Raw genomic sequence first — 22,197 nt, forward strand, 5'->3', positions numbered from 1 at the left:
CCGGTAAACAATGTACTATTACTAGTTCTTAAGTTAGGATAATTATATATTTTTTTAAAATAATGGTTTGTCACAATTTTTATGCTTATTCTCATGCTTTTTTGTATAATAAAATGCATTTTTTCGTAAAATTTTTATGCTTTTTAGCTCTTTTTTTGTGTCTCTTTATACTTTTAAATCCGAACGCTACTCATTAGAAAACCTGTTGACAAAGCTGATTGCGCTGATAGCAAACGTTGGTCGTTTGCACACTTAGCAAAATATATTTATTCGCTTTTTTTACTTACAACATACAAACATTTTTAGAAATAAAAGCAAACAGAATTAGTTGTATTATAACCACTTCTTCTTTATAAACTCTTCCACAATGTAAAAAAGCCTTTCTTTGGCCTCCGGCATCATGTTAGCTAAAAGCTTCTTCCTAAATACACGATCTTCAAAATCAAATGTTGGTGTATCTGTATAGCTCTCTCCTTTTCGGCCAAATACAATTACTGGTACAAATCCTACTGCCCATGTAAGTGCTGCATGAGCTTCCAGCTCTAATTCTTTAAGGAAGTTCGAGTAATTGAAAGGCTCAGGATCACATCCTAATTGTTTCAAGTTAGAAACAAACTCTGAATGGTAATGATGTAGTAAATAATCAAAGTGATTTTTAGTTGCATTTGTGTTGGCACTGGTCAATAAGAAATTTAGAACGTCTGTAGCTGGTGATCCGTAATCGTAAATTTGGAAGTCTATAAACTTGTTCTTTACTGCCTTATTATCGTCGAATTTCATCATGGCGTTGTTAACCCAAAGGTCCCGGTGACTGATAGTTGCGAATGGTTCTCGAACTGGATGCGATTCGGCGTCTGGCGAGAAGTTCTCGTACCATAAGTCACGAATCTACAATAAAAAACTGAGTGCAAGATAATGAGTTTTAAAAAGGAAATATATTATTTAAGAAAGGTACATAAATAACTAAATATAGATCATAGGATTTTAAGCAGATTGGATGTATCAGAGACGATAATAATAAAATATTAGGTAGTTCCTGTAATGAATGTTAAAAAGCGATGGAAAAATATTTGATAGTTTTTAAATAAAGGATCTGAAATTAAATTGCAAAACGTAGATAAGTGTGATTATTATTCACGTGAATATCAATGCTGAGTGAAGTCGGCCGTAAAAGTCACGAAATAATGCCCAACATCAAGTTCTTGATAAGTCATACTTATAATAAATTCTGTTTGTTGTCATTCCCTAGTCCATTATAGCATATATACGGGAAAGCTATGTTAAGGGAAAGATGTAATGATGTGCTTTATAGATTATGAGAAAGCCTTCGATCTAGTACAACATCATAAACTCGTACATATACTAAAACAACTCGACATAGATCAAAAATACATTCGCTGCATAGAAGCTCTTTACTGGAATCAAACAGCTGCCATCAAGGTGGATAATGAAACAACGCAAGCTCAAAAAATTCTCAGAGGTGTAAGACAGAGATGCATTCTCTCTTCACCACTGTTCAATCTATATGCAGAAAGTATCTTCCAGGAAGCTCTTGAGGAATGCGAAAGCGGCATCAAAGTAAATGGTACCTGGGTCAATAATATACGATATGCGGATGATTCGGTCTTAATAGCAGACAATATAGAAGACCCCCAAAACCTTAATAAAATTCGAGAACATAGCGAGAACATTGGACTTAGCATCAACATAAAAAAGACGAAGTTCCTTATAATCAGCCGTCAATTATGTCAACATCAAAATGCAAGACTAGCACATAACAACCAAGATGTAGAGCGCGTAAGAAAATTTAAGTACCTGGGAACCTGGCTATGTAAAGACTGGATGTCGGATATGGAAATTAAATGTCGGATAGAAAGGGTTAGAAGTGCATTCATGAAATTCAGAAACGTCTTTACGAACTCTGACTTTGACCTGAACCTAAGACTAAGATTCACGAAATGCTATATATGGTCGGTGCTCCCATATGGCATGGAAGGATGGACTTTAAAAATAAACAAAATAAATAAGCTAGGGTATTTGAGATGTGGATTTATCGACGAATCATTAAAGTTCCCTGGACTGCACGAATAACAAATGAAGAAATCCTGAGAAGAATTGGTACAGAACGACAACTGCTATGCACAATTAAACAGAGAAAAACGGCATACCTGGGGCACCTAATTAGAAACGAAAGATACCAGATTCTGCAAACCTTAATTGAAGGAAAGATCGAATGAAGATGCGGAGTGGGTAGGAAGAAAATATCATTGCTACGTAATGTCAAACAATTGACAGGACTAAGAAACATAGGAGACCTAATACATACTGCAAGGGATAGATAAAAATGGTCAAACGTGATCGCGAACATCCATTTGTGGATTGCATAAGAAGAAGAAGAATGTTAAATTTTCATGCGACCTTGCCGGATTTAACCCATCCGCTGCCTATGGAAGGGGATGGAACTCGGCTAGGAGCCGTTCTGTTGAACAACACCTGACTAAAGTAACCATATCACTCGCTGGCGTGTGAACAGCACCTGACTGAAGTAACCATATCACACGCTGGCGCGTGATCGGCAGCATATGGGTTGAACAGGAAAAGTTCCTTGTGTTGAAATAAGAATTTTAATTCACTGAGTAAATTTGAATACTGCCGATAGAGATAGAAATTAATCCTCTGAGGGGTTGACACGGTATTGGTGGCTTTCGCGGTGTGTATTTTGAATTATTAATGGTGATAGTAATAACGAGTGGCATAAAAGGCAAAGAAGTGGAAAGGAAGGTGAAGAGTTCCGAAAATGTACGAGAACGAGAAGATCACCAGCGATAAAAGAAAAAGATAAGGATGCAAAATTAGATAAATTGTTAGAACTAATGGAAGATATGTAGATAGAGATAAAAAATGAACTAAAATAGATGAGGCGACATATGACAGAAAAAGGGAAAAATCAAGTGCATCTTAGGTATAAGATCATAGAACAAATGAAGACAAAATTAACAGAAATGCAGAGTACAATTTGTTTTGTTAAAAAAAGAGAGACAAACATTGTAGTTAATGGCTTAAAAATTGACTTGGAGGAACCTACATAAGTAAAAAAGGAAATATTCGAGCCCCTCGGTTAACCGAGGCAAAAGTCATAACTGGTGAGTTACAACTTTCAACTTTGGCGCAACATCGTTGCCTGAAAAAAAGAGGCTTACGCAAAAATCAATCAAAGAATTTTAAACAGTAACAATGATAATGTAATGTTTTTATCTTTTATAGACAGTACAGTATTAGTGCTGTCATTAAAATATCCATATTTATGGTTATTTACGTGTTTTTCTATCAATATAACCAATCTCATTGTTAACCGAGTTTTTCCGTATCCGAGGTAGTCACAGTCCCAGTTACCTCGGATAATCTCGAGTCTACTGTAGCAGAATCCATAGACCGGCACCTGAGGATTGTAACAAAAGTTAAGACAGTCCGGAAACTAGCAGAGTATACATGTCTGAGAGAACCAGAGGATGTTTTTGAGATAGAAAAAATATCGCAGAATGAATAAAAAATAGAATAATAAGCTTGAAAGACTTACCAAGTTATATTATGTAGCACGATTTGAGTAAAATAGAAAGGAAAATGCAGAGCGTGATAATGAGAGGAAACGATCCAAGCAAGGAGGAAGGCAATGATTACTGGTTACAATTAATAGGAAAGTATGAATAAGAAAAATAATAGAAATGGGGAAAGAAGCTGATAAGAGAGCTTAAAAAAGAGAAAATGCACAAATAAAATTGTACTAGCGAGCTGGAGCATTCGAGAGTTCATTTATGAGGAAGCGTTTAAAGAGCTAACCGATGATCTAAAGAAATACAAAATAGATGCTGTGGCTTTCTAGGAAACTAAACACATAGGAAATGACATAACGAAAGTTGGGGGGATATCACTATTTAACTGTGCTAAGAAAGACAGGATGCTGGGAACTGGTTTTGCAGGTGCACAATATTTATAGAGAAAGTTATGTCCTTCAGGCTTGTCTCAGACAAAATATGGTAATATACGAATAAAGGAAGAAAAAATGAATATAAAAATATAATTAACATACACGATAAAAATATTAATCGGCGATTGAAATGCAAAAGTGGAGAAAGGAGCTATTATCCTATATGTATAAATAAAGTACCTGGAATACATAGCAAGCATGACGTGACACATGGTAATTAGTCCAAGTAATGAAGCTTAAAATAGGACAAAACCTCGCAATTTTTACAGAATGAATAGATTTGCTTGAAAATTTGGATCAAAATCTATATGATGCCGAAAGGCGCTTTTACCATGAGGGTGGTTGCCTCCCCATCTGGGGAGTGGAAATTTTCTATTATATTTTGACTACAAAAGTTGGTAAAAACATTTATTCTAAGCAAAAAATATTCTATGTATTTTTGTGATAAAATTAATAGTTTTCGATTTATTCGCTATCGAAAATGTTAGTTTTATATATCGTAAAATCAATGTTTTTGATAAGTTTTCTGCTAATAACTCCCAAAGTTTTTGTTTAATCAAAACAACTTTACCTAAAAAATGTAGTTTTTGAAAAAATAAACAAAACTGTTTTTTAATTATTTTTACGACCATTAGTAATCAAGCTATACTTTATTATATGTTAGCTCTCCTTCGTCAAATGCTAAATATTGTAGTTTCAAAGTCAAAAGACGGGAAAACTATGCAATTTTCGAGGATAACTTGTTAAAATTAATTTAACTTATTTAAAAACGTCTATCTGGAAAAATTGAATGAAAGTCTCTAGCTCAAAAATTAAGTGATTTATAATGAAAATAATGTCAGTCCCTATTTTTTTCGGCGAAAAAATGATCGGAAGCAACCGCCATAATCACCACCCTAATAAAAATTAGTCATTGACCTTATTTGTTCTTCTTTATTTATGTATTACTAATAGGTTCTAGAAGTTTGACCGGCCTAGAGTGATTGGTTTTTAAAAAATGGAGTTAAAAACGAATAACGAATTTTTGTAGTTTAGAAAAAAACGGCTTTTTCTTCAGAATAGAAAGATTAGCATCCGAGATACGAAAAAATGTTGAATAATTAAATTGTAGCCTATTTAATTCCCAAGAGCCTCGTTTGCAAAAAAATTTTCTACGGCAAAAATTCAGTGAACTACTGACAATTAAAATTTATAATAACATGCAAAGACTATCTTTACCAACCCTTTCAAAGTCACCTCTTTTTGCGACTGAGGATTTTTAAAAGACTTAATAATAATTTTCTTACAGATCTTGTAAAAACCAATAAAATTCCTATTGACCCAACTTTCAAAGATAAAAAACAAAAAAGTTCTTAAAAAATCAATATATTTTTTTTGAAAAAAAAAGGAGAAATCCAATTGAAAGCAAAATAATGTAAGATAGGGGTGTTTTTAGTCATTGGCCTTATTCATTCTTCTTTATTTATGTATTATTAATAGATTCTAGAAGTTTGAGTGGCTTAAAATGATCAGCTTTTAAAAAACTAGAGTTAAAAGCGAATAACAAATTTTTGTAGTTTGTTTAAAAATGCCATTTTCTTCACAATAGAAAGATTAGCATCAGAGATACGAAAAAATGTTTAAATATGAAATTGTAGGTTATTTAATTCCCAAGAAATTGGTTTGAAAAAATTTTTTCTGCGGCAAAAATTTAGTGAATCGTAAATGAGTACATTTGGTGAGACATTGATTTTTTTTATATAAAACTAACACTTTCGATAGCGAATAAATCGAAAACTTTGTCAAAAACATGTATAGAGCATTTTTTGCTTAGAATCAACATTTTCATTAAGTTTTGTGGCCAAAATATAATAAAAAATTTCCACCCTCGAGATGGGGTGGCAACAACCCCCATGGTAAAAGCGCCTTTCGGCATTATATAGATTTTGATCCTTGGACTATCCACTACTTATTCTCAAATTTTCAAGCTAATCGATTAATTGTGTAAAAATTGCGAGGTGAAAAGTTTCGGTTCCTGGACTAAATGGCCAAAGACTAATCGCAAAGACAATCACAATCGACTATCTTCGATAGTTGACTATGTATTTAGTAGAAGATAACCATTAATAAAACCAATGAATAGAAAGCCATTGATTTTTATAATATGATATTGACAATTGTATACTGTACACAGTAAAGTGATTTAAAGAGGGCCAAGGAGAGTAAGACCCCGGAAAGCCCTGATGAAGACTTCAGAGATGAAGGCGAAAGCTCGGAGTACTTAAATTGGATGAAGTTCAATCCGAAAAGGATATATTATGTACTTTATTACAAATACATACTTACCTTTGATATATATGGCTTGCATAAGTCTGATTTCTGCAAAAGGTCTTCTATAACTAAAATATAGTGGAAAAATCGTTGGTCACGGGGAGCTTTTATATCGTTCTGGCAAAAATGTCTCACTTCCCGTTTAAATACATCAGGATGCTTAAGTTTTAGTGCAACTACTGTTGATTGAAATTCTGCTAAATCTTTGAGTAAAATTTTGGCTTCTGCTAAATTATAACACACGTATCTATCTAGATTACGATAACCTAGAACAAACACAAGAAGTTAACCCATTAACCGCCAAGCAAAGAAATACTGCAATAATCTGTAATATATTTTATTAACTAGAGTAAAGTAAACTTCAACATTCGTAAAAAAAATTGTTTTGAATTTTGATAATGGCAGGTGTCACAACAACAAAATGGTTCGTTTTCGAACCTTTGGCGGGACTGAGATATAAAAATTGAAATACACAATTTTATTTTTTGTGAAAAGTCTCAAAACATTTAGAGTGTAAATGGACCTGGCATTTTTGATAAACAAAAATAGTATGGTTAGAACATTGCCTACACCTTCTTCAGCTTCTTTGTCAAAAACGAAGTTTCGAATGGTCTTTTTTAGAAATTATTTTAGATTTTTCCAGTTTACACTTTTCAATCCTGTATCTCGGACTATACCAGTTGCATAAATTCGACAAATCGACATAATAGTGTCTACAACCATACACAACCTCTCTTATGTAGTCCCCCACCCCCTCCAGCCCTAGATTATAACAAAACTGAATACCAGAATATCCGTCTTTCTAAAGGTACGTACCCACTATGTTCGTAATACTGGACCACCGAGGCGGAGTGCGCACTGTTGCACGGTCCGGGAGCGCCAACCATCCACTATGTTCATGAACCTCTTGCGCTCCGCGCTCCCTGCAACTGCTCCAATCAGTACGGTATGCGCTCCTCTACATATAAACCGACACCAATTGGAACACCGATGTGGAGTGAGCACTGTGGCACAGTCCGGGAGCACCAATTATTCGCTCTGTTTACAAACATCTTGAGCTCCGCGCTTCCTGCAACTTCTCCCATCGAGACGGCATCCGTTCCTCTACATATAAACCGCCAACTATTGGACCGTTGCATATAAATGCACTCCCTTACATATAAACCGCCACAGATTGGAGCGCCGAGGCAGAGTGCGCACAATTACACAGTCCGGGAGCGCCAAACGTATCAACTATGTGGAGCAGTTGCAAGAGCTCGGAGCGCAAGCATAGTGGATACGCAAGCATACGGATATTTACACATAAATAAGAAATATCCCAACAATTACTGCCTGTGCGTCACCTTGAAATTCCTGATCAGACAGGATTGTCGACTTCCGCCAATGGTTCGTTATTGAACCATTATTTTTAAACACGAGATTTGATGACTCAGAAATTTTTCAGTCAAATGATGACCCATTCCAGAGATAATGAATTTATTCGAACTCAAACGTCCTCACTTTATAACACATATTTACGGATATCGTTAAAAAAACAGATTAACTGTTAGAGCAACAGTAGGACAAGCAACTTTTTTTCCAATTATTTTTCACTTTTTATGAATTAATATAAATACACTAAAACAAAATTCCATGTAAATCCATTCAAATATAAAAAAGTTATTAGGTAATGAAAAATTCGTAAAAATTTCAATTGCGTTTTTCTCGAAACTACAATATTTGACATTATATCCTACTGTTGCTTTGAGGCGACGGTATAAGGGAGTAACGACTAGTCCTTATTTATTCTCATTAGTTTTGGACCAGACAACAGCGAAACTACAGGGTAGCATTCCATGGTGTCTAATGTATGCTGACGATGTAGTGTTAATAGGTAATAGTGAAAGAGACTTAGAACAAAAACTGGAACAGTGAAGAAAAGCTCTGGAGGAAAAAGGTTTAAAACTTAGTAGGACAAAAACAGAGTATTTGGAATGTTCATTTAAAGATGGAGTTACTACAAATAGAATGGTATCTTTGGAAGGGAAGGTGAAATTATTGTGAAAAGCAATAGTTTTAAGTATCTAGGATCGGTATTGCAGAGTAATGGAAAAATAGATGGAGATGCATGCAGTAGAATTAGGGCTGGATGGATGAAGTGGAAATAAGCGAGTGGTGTGTTGTATGACAGAAAAATTCCAATGAAGCTGAAGGGAAAATTCTATAAAACAGCCATAAGACCGGCTATGATGTACGGAACTGAATGTTGGGCAGTGAAAAAGAAAGAGGAACAACGAATGCACGTGGCGAAAATGAGAATGCTTAGATGGATGGGTGGAGTGACAAAGAAGGATAAAATTAGAAATGAGTATATTAGGGGAAGTCTAGGTGTGGCACCAATTGATGCCAAAATGAGAGAGCATAGGTTAAGATGGTTTGGTCATGTTCAGCGTCGAGACATTAATCACCCAATACGAAGAATAGCTGAAGTGCAGATTCCTAGAAGGAGTAGAAAAGAAAAACCAAGGAAGACCTGGGGGGAGACGATAAGGCAGGATATGTTGGTAAAGGGGATTAACATTGATATGACCCAAGATAGAATTGTATGGAGAAACGCAATTAGGGAAGCCGACCCCGCATAGGGATAAATCAAAGAGAATGATGATGATGATGATGAGTAAGAGGTCTTCATAATAGTCTACTGCGTTTGATTATGGTGGGCAAAACAAAAAATAAAAGAGATGTAGGAAGAAGACGAACTTCCTAATTACGAGACCTAAGTGACTGGTTTATGGCTCTAACCAATTATTTAGAGCTGCTGTAAGTAAAATATGAATTGCAATCTTGATATCCAACCTTCGATAGGAGATGGAACCTTAAAAAGAAGAAGAACAATATGGAATAAGTTAATAAAGCATTAAATAAACCGACAGTTAAATCTTAACTAAATGTTTATGTCGTGTTTGTGTTTTGTATTACTGGGATTCTCAGCAACCTTAAGATTAAAGAACTTTAAAATCTTGTGGGAATCCTGAGAGGCTCGACAGACTGGTATACAGTGTAATACCTAGATGACTGCTAGGTCATCAGGTAGTACGCGATTTGAAGAGAAGGTCAAAATATACCCATCTGCTTGACAGATGAAACATTTCTTTATTAAATTTCATACATAGACAAATATTGATAGCATGGGTTGCCTATCAAAATCGTGTCATAGCTATCAATAAGGGGGGGCCGAAGGGGTTGAAATCAATATTCCAAACTCATTTTTTTTTAAAGTATGATAGAATTATTTTATTTTTAAATTAAATAGGCATATCCAGTATAATTCATAGATTACTCAAGAAAACATTCAAGGAAAAATACTGTAAAATAAGCCAACGGAGGCAAATTTTTAAAGACACCTTAAAATATAATGAATCTTGCGGTGGACATCAGAACTCATCATCGAATCATGGTTAACAAAAAAGTAAAAAAGATTTTATTAGCTTATGAGTTTTTCGAGGTAACGCTATAAAGTTTTTTTAGTTTTATGTAATTTTGACTTTTTGATATCACTCAGAAATCTAAACAAAGAATTTTTTTTGCAAAAAGGGTGAAATCAACATATTTATTATTGTTAAACCGAAAATAAGCATAAAACAAAAATATCTTGACAGCGTTACCTCAAGGAATGCCTAAAGAAAATATATACAAAATTCCATTTGGGTCGTTCAAGTAGTTTTTGAGCTACAATATCTACAGCCTTTGAAAAAGGAGTTTTGAGGAAAGCGAGTTTAAATTATTGTCAACTTTTATTTTCAATTTCTTTTTTGTCTTTCCAATCGTAAAATGATGCACACCTGAATATCTTTTTGAATCGCGGAGTAATTTACCAAAGAAAATAAAAACAGCTGTTGGCCGTTGTTCACTATGTTAAAGAGTGCTGGCGCGAACCTGCTGCAAATCAAATCGAAGCTAGGGCTATTTAATACTATCTCCCTACCTTCCTACCTTCGACTCGTTTTATAGCAAGTTCGTGCCAACGCGCTTGAGCGTAGTGAGAAACGGTCAACAGATGTTCTTATTTTATTTTGTAAATTACTCCGCGATTTAAAAACATATTTCGGTATGCATCACTTTACCATTAGACAGACAAAAAAGAAATTGAAAATAAAACTCGACAATACTTTAAACGCGTTTTTCTCAAAACTTCTTTTTTCAGGCTGTAGACTTTGTAATTCAAAAACTGTTGACCAACTCACCTGGAATTTTGAATATATTTTCTTTAGACATTCCTTGAGTTAACTCTGTCAAAATATTTTTGTTTTATGCTTATTTTTTGTTTAACAATAATAAATATGTTGATTTTCACCCTTTATTGCAAAAAAATTCTTTGTTTAGATTTCTGAGTGATATTAAAAAGTCAAAATTAGATAAAACTAAAAAACTTTGCAGCATTACCTCGAGAAACTCATAAGATAATAAAATCCCAGATGTAAACAATAAACGTGAAAATTCTCGTGGAACCACTTAGACGTAAAATACTTAATCTCTGCCTTTTACAATTTATAAGGGAAGCAGACGACGAATAAAGGAGATGAAAGGGACTCCACAATATGCAGTAACATTACGTCTATTCGTCTAGGAAAACTTCCAACGAAAGTTGATTCCGTGTACTCAAAATATGAGTAAAATGCAAAATTAAAGACAACTTATGTCTCATTTTGGTTCAGACATCTCTAAAACTTCATCCGTAAAAGGCAGATAATAAGGATGCTACCAGAAAGTGGTTCCACGAGAATTTTCAGATTTATTGTTTACATCTGTGACTTCTCATTTCTTTAATAGATGTCCCTACAGCGTCCGATACGCAGAATTACTTTCATAATTCTGCTTAAATAGGCAACTTGGTTACGTTTCGATGCAGAGGTGTCCATGTAGTCTCACTGAAAAGGTCTGGAGAGACCGAAACGGAGATATAGGGATGGTGGATCATAAATGAAATATAAGTTGTCTCTACTGACCAGGGCGCATCTGTAAAAATATTAGTACATTTGGACGTTGAGAGGTGACTAAAATTGTTTTGCAGAAATTGCTTGAAAATAACTCAAATAATAATATTTGAGTTATCCTCTCTCTCAAAAAGGTCCGGAACATTGTTTAAATATTTCAAAATGTCAAAAAATGAAGGAAAAATTCGATTTTTTTCTTCGTTTTTTGATTATAACTTTAAAAGTATTGAATTCCGAGAAAAGTTGTACTAATATAAAAGTTGCATAATGAAATTTCCTACAATATAGAATTAGCTACAAATTTAAAAAATAGTCACCCTTGTTGCAAAATAGCAATAATTGCGAAAAAACCATACAAAAACAAGTATTCGCATTTTAGGTCTGTCAACCATTTATGCTACACATAGGACCTTCATATTATTATTTCACCCAGAAAAAATTATTTATGATACAGTAAAATAACACTGTTAATTTCATTAAGATCGGTTCAACAAATTTTGCAAAATAAATTTTGCAATCCGGCTTTCGCAAAAAAAAATTAACATTTTCAAAATGTTACAGGACTGGAAATAAAGTAGATAGCAACTTGATTTTTTTTTTCGTATATAAGTGTACTGTACCTTTTATTTGCAATTTGCAAAATTAAAATCGATTAATTACCACGGCGTCAGGAATTTTTTTAAATAAACTTTAATTATTGGTGCTACGCGCAGGACAGCGGATATTTTGCTCTGATTGGGCATTCCAATGACCTTTGATAATGATTGATACATTTTAATTTCTATTACATTTCGATATAAATAAATAAATTTGTTTATTGCAAAATAAAAACACATACTCTATCCTTTGAAATAACACTTTTTTAGCAAAAACTTCCTTTGATCATATATTTTAACTTAGAAAATAAAATTTATTATTTTTAAACATATGCAATTGTTAAAACAATATTTCACAAACAATAATAAAATTAGTTTTGATTTTTGAGGAATTAAAATATTATAATACAACAAAATATAGAGTAAGAAAATAATATATTAGATAAAGATTGAAAGAAATTTTGTTGGAAATCAACTTGTGTGAATCGAACATCGCTGTCCTGCGCGTAGCACCAAAAATTAATGTTTATTTAAAAAATTTCCTGACGCCGTGGTAATTAATCGATTTTAATTTTGAAAATTGCAAATGAAAGGTACAGTACACTTCTACAAGCAAAAAAAATTCAACTTGCTGTCTGCTTTATTTTAAGTCCTGCAACATTTAAAAAAATTAATTTTTTTTGCGAAAGCTGGATTGCAAAATTTATTTTGCAAAATTTGTTAGACCGATCTTAATGAAATTTACAGTGCTGTTTTACTGTATCATAAAGTTTTTCTGGGTAAAATATGAAGGTTCTAAGTGTAGAGTAAATGGATGAGAAACGTAAAATGTGAATACTTTTTTTTGTATGGTTTTTTCGCAATTATTGATATTTTGCAACAAGATCGACCATTTTTTAAATTTATAACAAATTCTATATTATGGGAAATTTAATTACGCAACTTTTATGTCAGTACAATTTTTCTCAAAAATGAAAAGTTTTAAAGTTATAATTAAAAAATCCAATAAAAAATTGAATTGTTCCTTGATATTTTGACATTTTGATGATTTAAACAATGTTCCGGACCATTTTGAGTAGGAGGATTATTTGAGTTATTTTCAAGCAATTTCTGCAAAAAAATTTTAAGTCACCTCTCAACGTCCATCTCAAAACAGATGAGCCCTGGACTACTAATTTACTTTAGTTTATTTATTTTTTGTTATCACTTCCTTACCGGAGATTTTTAAATTCTCCAGGAGTATTACACCATCTCTATCGATAACACTGCTTCCATTTAAGTTTAATCTACTTCCATAATACTTCGGAAAACAATCAATGACTTCCTTTACATCATTTTCCTTTTGAAACTTTCGCAATGCAGGTACAATCCTATCGTAAAATGCTATTTCTGACTTAAAAGTGGTTTGCACCTTGAATACTTGTTGGGATTCTTCATGTTTAGGGATAGTTTTACCTAAAAATTATATGAAATAGTAATTTTTTATTACTAAATTAGTAAAAGTATCAACAACAGTTTTGGAAAAAAAAAACCAGGTCAATTTTTAGACCAAGAGGCAGCGCTGAAAAATCTCTTTGAATTTACTAAAGCTAGATTTTTCACAGTTGGTTACTGTGATTACTGTGTAGATAAACATACTGCGGTCGGTAAAGCGAAACGTAGAACAGGGGTTACTGAGGGGGTATCAAAGTTGCTTTCCTACGAAGGTAATTAAATCCATGTACTAAGACTGAAAATCAGTACACACATTCTTAATTACATATAAATAAAATTTATTATAGTCGGTCAGTTTCACAGAAGGTAGGGAATAGTCCAAGGATCATTTTCTATATCATGCCGCTGTCATACGCTAAAACCTTGGGGGTGGTTGCCACCCCATCTCGGGGGTGGGAATTTTTTTATTACATTTTAACCATGTAATTAGATGGAAAATGTGATTCTAAGACAAAAATGTTTATACATTTTCTTCGTAAAACTAATATTTTTCGAGTTATTCGCGCTTGAAAATACAGTCGAACCCGCTTATTAAAATAGCCTTCACGTCAAGCAAAAATATTCTTATAAGCATGATATTCTAATAACCGATTATTGGTGGCTAGCTGAAATAAGTGTACCGAATATACTTTATAATAGTACATACTATGTCAATATGTAAATGCATATGATGGTTTTTGGTCTTTTTATGTCAATAAAAATTTATAATCTATTTAAAAAAATAATTACGAAACGATTGGACAATAAATTGGAATTGGGTTTTAGAAAAGACTTCCGAACAAACGATCAACTATTGATAATAAATAATCTTATAGAAAAATGCTGTCTATAAAAACAGCCAAGTTTGTGGCAATGTACCTACCTATAGAAATTTGTAGACAAATGAAATTATGATATGACCTTGTCGGCATACGATTGAATTTTCTGTGGGAAAGGAGCGTTTACTCATAACACAGTAATGAAGTGTTTATTAGGTACCTGACAATCCGTAATAATATACAAAACAGCAGGCTTTCGAAGCTAGTACCGACAAACCATTATATCAGGCAAATTTAAAATTATTGGGAAATTGTACGTTTTTATTTGTTGACCTGAAAAAATTATTCTACAAAGCGATATTAGGTTACTAAACCATATTTCAATAAACGGATAAATTTATTAAAGGGTAAATGGAAACGTTTAGGGACCTCGAATTTATATTCCATAAACTGGGATATTCCTATAACCGGTACCCTAATAAGCGGGTTCGACTGTAACAGTTTTTCGACGAAAACATCGACTTTTTTAGAGGGTTTTTTGAGAATACCTCGAAAAATATTCTATATATTATTTTTGGCGATAAACAGTTTCTACAGAAATGATTTTGTAGGATTTTTTAAGAGCTAAAAGACTGTAAATTAAATTCCGTAAGATCCCTTAGTTTTTAATTGGGGCGGGTTTAAAGGGCTCGAATAATGGGGTGTTTGCTGGTAAATATAGGTTTAAACAGCTAACTGTTCACTGTAATGAAAATCTATGCACAAAATCAATTTTTCCTTTAAACTCCAATTTTTCCAAAATTATGCATTTTAAATAGGTCAAACTCCTTGCGTGTATTGATAATATAAATATAAAAGGAACTACAGAAAGGTGAAGACCAATTTTGAATTAGGAAGGTAGTTAGAGAGTTGTTTTCACTGATTTTTTCGTAGAGAAAAGCAGGTACCGACAATTTTTTGATTTTGAATTCGCTTAATTTTCATGCTAGAAACTTTTTATTATTTTTTCTTGAAAGGTCTAATTGTATAATTGAAAAAACCTTCTTTAAGTTTTCCTCAAAAAATGCAAATTTTTCCCATTATTTGCTCATTCATTTCCTCAATTGACTATTGGGGCCGACCGACCGGCTCTGTCCCGTCATACAGCTGACCGATTATAATAACTTTTATTTATATTTAATTAAGAATGTGTGTACCGATTTTCAGCCTTAGTAAATAGATTTAATTACCTTCGTAGGAAAGCAACTTTGATCAACCCTCTCAGTAACCCCTGTTCTACGTTTCGCTTGACCGACCGCAGTATGTTTCTCTACACAATCACAGTAATCAAATGTGAAAAATCTGGCTTTAGTATATTCCAAAAAAATTTTTCAGCGCTACCTCTCTGTCTATTTGAGCAATGTCTTTTAGAATTCGGTGGGCTAGATATGGAGAACTTTTTGGTCAAATGATACTAAAGTTATAGTTCAATGCAAGAGAATTTGTCTTGGATGTTTCTTTTCACAAAATGTTTTGGAGAAAGGAAAAGGGGGGTTCATTTTCACCTTCAGATACTTTTTTGGGTTTCAGCACTAAATGCAAATTTATATGTGCGGAATTTTGAAAGAATGTCCAACAGTTCGGGCTGAAATTTTGGAACAAGGACAGTTATATCATCGTTTAGCAAAAGAGCTAAAGGGATCCTGGCTGAAAAGTCGAAAACTACTCTCAAGTTTTCTTTTTTTTTTGTGGAAAACCCTTTTATTTTGTGGGACAAAATATGTATTTTCAAGTGTGGACTTACAAACGATCATAGGAACTTCCCTTCCATGCCCTAGCCCAATATACTCCATCAGAAAATTGATGAAATGTTTAATGAGGGGGAGGTTGATCTGGTAGCAACTATCCTTCAAAATTTTGATTGTTGCAATAAAGAACGATTTAGCAAGCTCCTGCTGTTCAGAACTGTTAGAAACCTCGTGGTCTTGGTACTGTTGGAAAAGTGATCTAGTGTTTCATTCATTGATTCCTTGGTCTTCTGAAAGCAAGGGGTCGAGTGAAATATGTAAGATCTAGGTTAACATCGAGAGTGAGGTTTAAGATAGCTGGTCGGTTCCAGTTATAGCCACCAATCATGGTCAGCCAGACACAATATATCCTAGCTGTAGCTGAATAAGAGAAAATCATGCTTTCCTCAGCCTTTCAAGATTCAGTTCAAGTTTCAAGATCAACTTCAAGGTTAGGTTTACTTTCAATTATGGTGGTAATACCAAGGTTGTCATTGTTATTTCTCTTCATGAAATATTATCAGTCTAATTGCTGTGCCATTAACACACATTTTGGTTTTTTGATCAATTGTATTTACGAAAAAATCATTGCTCCCACTGCTAGTTTTTTTTTATTTTAGTTTTATTTCCCCGGCTTACGGTCTACGGTCCCTTCCAGGTATTTGAAATCATATTTATATTAATACTTGGTTTTTAGGTATGGCTCTAAGTAAATCTCGTTAATGTACCGGGTGTCCCAATAAGAATTGCTCTCGACCATATCTCAGGAACCGTTTATAATACAGCTTTGAGAAAAAAATATTTGTAACAAAATTTGCCTTGGGAAAAGCCTTGAAATTATTTTCATAATTGGAGGTCCACCGCTAGAGGGCGTAATTGAATATCAAAATATAAAAAATCAAAATTTTACAAAATTTACTTAATGAAAGGGCACTGGAAATCCAATCATCGTATTCTTCATAAAATTCTGCGTATACTATTTTTGACAAGTTTAAGTCTATCGTTGCAAATAAGAGGTGGGGGTGAGTGGGAACCTTCTTATAAAAAAATGGCTGGTTCTGCTAAGTCGAATTTTGCATACTGAGTCTTGTTAAAAATAGCTCTTTTTCGTCAATATAAGAGTCTTATTTTTGAAATAGCCTAATAAGTAATATGCTAGCTAGTAGGCGTTATTTAATTATTTTCTAAAATCTAGTTTTCTTTGGAGAATATTAAATAGAAGTATGCATTTTTAATCCACTATTACAAAACTAGACCAAATTAGCAACATAATACTGAAAACCGCATGTCGACACCTTTTTTTATCTCGAGATATCTTAAAAAACGTGTAAATTTTAAACAACTGTTAATGTTACTGTAAGCGAACTGCTGTAAACGAAGTTACGGAAAAGTAGTGTGCTATGGAAAAAACAAAGAAACATTTTCCAGATGTAAACTTATATAATTAATTATAACAACAATAAGACAAACAACACTATAAAATATAACAAAGAAATAAAAGCAACTACTTAATTAGTGACGACCTAAATGTTCAAATTGTTGCCCATCATTTTCGATGCAAGCATTTACTCTTTCAAGAGTAGATTGAACAGCAGTCTTAATTTCTGCTTTCGCAATGCTTTGAATGGCGTTTCGTATTCGCTGTCTAGATTCTAGATCATGTTTTGTCGAATAGTGGGCCTAGCGGCAAAAACAAGGTCTTTAATCCGCCCCCATAAATAAAAGTCTAAAATAGTTAAAACTGTTGCTATTCAATCTACTCTTGAAATAGTAAATGCTTGCATCGAAAATGATGGGCAACAATAATTTGAACATTTAGGCAGTCAGTCACTAAAGACTAAGTATGTAGTTGCTTTTATTTCTTTGTTATATTTTATAGTGTTGTTTGTCTTATTGTTGTTTTAATTAATTATATACGTTTACATCTGGAAAATGTTTATTTGTTTTTTCCATAGCACACTACTTTTCCTTAACCTCGTTTGCAGGTAACAGTAACAGTTATGTTTAAAATTTACACATTTCTTAAGATATTTCGAGATAGAAAATAGGTATCTACATGCGGTTTTCGGTAATATGTTGCTAATTTGCATAGTAATTATTAGGCTATTTCGAAAATAAGACACTTACATTGACGAAAAAGAGCTGTTTTCAACAAGACCAAGGATGCAAAATTCGATTTAGCAGAAACGGACTTACAGCCATTTTTTCATAAGAAGGTTCCCACTCACCCTCACCTATTATTTGCAGAGGTAGACTTAAACTTGTGAAATCAAATATGCGCAGAATTTTATGAAGAATACGATGATTGGATTTCCACTGCCTTTTCTTTAGGAAATTTTGAAAAATTTTTAATTTTTTAATTTTTGATATTCAATTACGCCCTCTAGCGGTGGACCTACAATTATGAAAATAATTTCCAAGCTTTTCCCGAAGCAACTTTTGTTATAAATATTTTTTTCTCAAAGCTGTACTAAAAACGGTTCCTGAGATATGGCCGAGATACATTCTTATTGGAAGACCCGGTACAACTATACTAATAGAAAGCTAGAACAACATGAATGGCCCTTTTGACCGAAACAATCAAAACCAAACAAATTACAACCCCCACATATAACGTGATACTTGATAAAAATGGACACAATGTCATCCTAAAGTACACAAAATATACATACATAAATATGTTTTCCTAATCGATATAATGATATAAGTGTATACTACTCACTATATACGATGAAAACCTATTGATTTTACTAATAACCTTTTTTAAAGTCATTATAGTCATTAGTAGGGGAGGAAAGTATGCTAAATGTACAGTCACTCGAGAGTTTTGGGGACCTATTGGGTTGTGAAGAATAGGTTCTAAAACCAAAAAAAAGAATGTGTGTGTACTTTGTACGCACGTAAGAAGTTATACTTCTATTATATGATTTAAACGAAATTAATATACTTTTTATTTCTATTTTGTTTAAATATTAAACTAATTTATACTTACTACTTCTCAAACACTTTTATTAGAACAGTGCCAAAAATTAAAATAATAAAAGAATAAAACACACACAAACACATTAAACAAGCCACAAATGATGTCTGAACATTAATTGTCGAAAATTTTTTTAACTAAATACGTATTTTCTGAAAATACAATTATATAATAAATATACTTACAATCATAAAATGTAATAAAAAAAAACAAAAAAGAAAGTTTCTATTGGGACTCGAACCAGCGCTGATAAGAGCGGTTGGTATTGGAATTCATTCGCCTTCTCCGCTTAGCCACGGACACTATGTCTCATTATTTACGAAGATCGACTAACTAAACGGATTAAACTTGTGATATTTTGATATTTTGAAAATTGATCAAATTATTTTAATTTTGAATTGAAATGATTTAGAATTGAAAAAATACAACAAAACGTAGAGTAAAAAAACAATATATTAGGTGAATATTGATAGAACTTTTGATGGTAATCAAATTATATAAATACAAGTATTACATACTATGTATTTTGGCAGATCAAATAGGTAGCTTTATACCCATGATACATTAACAATTATTAGGTACCTGTTGCTTTTAAAAACTATTTATAAGTCACTACAATATTATAAACTTTTTTGTTTCTGTCCTCACAACAATAAAACTAATATATTATACATTTGTTTACCTTTACCTTTACCTCCAAACCACAGCTGCCATATCGGATAATTTTTGACATGTCATTTGAACATCCAATCAGAACAAAGTTATAATGCGCATGCGCCGGGCTGATAAGTTTTAACATATAAAAAAAATCACCCTCTATCGCCGGTAAAGAAGTATAACTTCAAAAAGTTAGGTAAAGTTTTCCATTTTAGTGGGGACTTTCCATTTTTAATTTAATTTTCCATTTCCAACAATCGTTTATCCGATTATAGCGCCATTTATCCATAATTCGAAAAAATGTTTCAAATAAAAGTTGCTTATTTACGTAAGAAATCCGAATCTGCAATAAAAAATGGGGGCTCCTATTTAAAATTTTAAAGTAACCCCCCCCCCCCCACCTCTGTAGGTGGTCGTATTTGGTGCAATTCGATAGATTTTTTAAACATATGGAATAAGTCTATTTTTCAGTTTTTCGATCTGATGTTTATTTCGCGAAATATCGCTGGATTCCTATTTAAAATTTTAAATTTACCCCTCCCCCCCCCCCCCACAACACTCCGTGGGGAGTCATGTTTGGTACCATTCGATAGATTTTTAACAAATATTGTGCACGTATTTTTTATTTTTTAGTTCTCTCGTTTATTTTGCGAAATATTCGCTTTTTTCTTGTGATACTTTGTGACTCACCCATTTCCTTATTCGTCGTATTTGGTGCAATTCGATAGATTTTTTAAACATATGGAATAAGTCTATTTTTCAGTTTTTCGATCTGATGTTTATTTCGCGAAATATCGCTGGATTCCTATTTAAAATTTTAAATTTACCCCTCCCCCCCCCCCCACAACACTCCGTGGGAGTCATGTTTGGTATCATTCGATAGATTTTTAACAAATATTGTGCACGTATTTTTTTATTTTTTAGTTCTCTCGTTTATTTTGCGAAATATTCGCTTTTTTCTTGTGATACTTTGTGACTCACCCATTTCCTTACGCCCAAATCGTCAGATTTTTGAAATATACACTGTTTTGCATGTACTTAACTTACCTTATCTTAATCTGACGATTTGATAAGGATAGAATTTTTCGGTTACCCCTTAACGAACTCCCCTGTGTTTAGAGCCAATATATGGTAGAGGTACATCTACAGGGTATCAGGTTTCTCCCCATATGCTAATCTGACGCGCTCGAGTAACTGCAAAAATCCCCGCTTGGGATCCCCTACCATTATTAAGTTTCATAAATGAAAAATTATTATACCTAATATAAAACTAAATACAGTTTTGTAGAATAAAATTTATTTGGTTATAATATTTGGTTCTACTATTTAAAAAATAGTATTTGGTTATATTTAATAATAATCATGTGCACAATTCTTATAAGTAATATTTAATAAGTCGATAGGTATTACATCACCTTGTTGTTTCTAACTAAATAAAGTTTCTAACTTACCTACTAGATGTATTTGATATTTTTCTTTAGACTTACTATCTTCTATATTAACATCTATTTTAAATAATTCTCCACCATAGTTTTCTCCCGGTCCAACAAGGCTGGTGACATTTGTATCAACAATGTTTTGGTTCTCTCCAATGTGTGCCGCTATGAGAGATTCTAAATTTGGCAGTGTCATGTCTGAAATTAAATTAATACTGCTGTGAAAATTAGAGATCAGCGGTTATGTTTATATTTTTATTACATTGGAAATTACAATCACTTTGATTCATATAGAATGATTTGCTTTAATATTTGTATAATCCCAGAATATCTATCCTGCGTAGTCATTTATCGCGTCATTTATTTAGTGTCGATGACATTAAACGGCAGCGTCTAAAAATAATCCAGTCAAAATCGACCACAAAAGTAACCACCTAAAAATTCTAATACTCATATACTGCATAACTACTTAAATAGTGTCATATCGCTAAAAAATGGAAAATCTGTTTTTTGACCAAACACGTTCCTTTAGGCGTTGCCATCATTGTGGAATAATGTCATATAATTTAGTTATCTTAAGCGCGTGATACACACGCAATCTTTAAGTACGCGGGGTTAAAGATCGCGGACTTACTCGGCTCGCCGTCGGTGATACAAGGCAGACTTAAAATACGCGGTTTTAAGAATCGCGGTCGCCGTCGGTAGCAGAAAATTTAGAAAACTGTCCTCGTGGTTAAATTTTTTATTTTCTGTGTACCTAATTTTGCTGAAATCTTATGTTTTTTAGTAGAGTTTGACTATTTTTTGATCAGGTTTTGTTAAATAGAAGAATAATTTGATTTTTTATAAGTGTGGTAAGCTGTCAAAATCATGATGTGAAGTATAGCACTTGTTTTTGATCTATTTTAATTTAATACAAGGTAGGCATAAACAAACAAAATATCATAGATAAGATGGTAATATTTTCATCAGGAGGATAAAACAGCCTATAAACAATTAGGTTTACTCAAAAACAAATAATCAAAATAATTTAGTATAGCTTAAAATAGTGTTTTACGGTTTTCTCAAAACTTGTAAATATATTATTACATAAAATGTAACTTGTCTCCTTTCAACAATAGACGATTGAATTATTTCTAGGCAATTTGCTTAATTAGTGAAAATATAAGTGTAACTTTAAACGCAATAACATGATGGCTCGAGGCTCGTATCTCGTGGCAGTGATACACGTACGGGTTACGA

At 32.9% G+C, this 22,197-nt stretch overlaps 1 protein-coding gene across 2 annotated transcripts; it reads right to left on the reverse strand.

The window, feature by feature from the left end:
- Nucleotides 1-205: 205 nt before the first annotated feature.
- LOC126887685 (uncharacterized) lies at nucleotides 206-21,363 on the reverse strand. Of its 2 annotated transcripts, XM_050655332.1 has the most exons (5): nucleotides 21,218-21,358; nucleotides 20,971-21,153; nucleotides 13,080-13,319; nucleotides 6,311-6,561; nucleotides 206-888 (listed from the first exon to the last, which is right to left on the reverse strand). In XM_050655332.1, the coding sequence occupies exons 1-5, from the start codon at nucleotides 21,243-21,245 to the stop codon at nucleotides 334-336; spliced, it is 1,257 nt and encodes a 418-aa protein (XP_050511289.1). In that variant the 5' UTR covers nucleotides 21,246-21,358; the 3' UTR covers nucleotides 206-333. The 2 variants fall into 2 exon arrangements, with proteins under 2 accessions (XP_050511289.1, XP_050511290.1); XM_050655333.1 differs by lacking the exon at nucleotides 13,080-13,319 and having other exon boundaries at nucleotides 21,218-21,363.
- Between the last annotated feature and the right edge of the window lie 834 nt (nucleotides 21,364-22,197).

Source organism: Diabrotica virgifera, chromosome 7 (assembly GCF_917563875.1).
Source record: "Diabrotica virgifera virgifera chromosome 7, PGI_DIABVI_V3a".
Classification (NCBI taxonomy): domain Eukaryota; kingdom Metazoa; phylum Arthropoda; class Insecta; order Coleoptera; family Chrysomelidae; genus Diabrotica; species Diabrotica virgifera.

What these genes read in the sequence shown, in the direction of transcription:
- LOC126887685 (XM_050655332.1), bottom strand. Translation starts at nt 21,245, where the DNA reads ATGAATCAAAGTGATTGTAATTTCCAAT. An exon ending in AAGTGATTGTAATTTCCAAT is followed by an intron (nt 21,154 to 21,217) that starts GTAATAAAAATA and finishes ATTTAATTTCAG; the next exon opens with ACATGACACTGCCAAATTTA. An exon ending in GGAGAATTTAAAAATCTCCG is followed by an intron (nt 6,562 to 13,079) that starts GTAAGGAAGTGA and finishes TGTTTGTTCTAG; the next exon opens with GTTATCGTAATCTAGATAGA.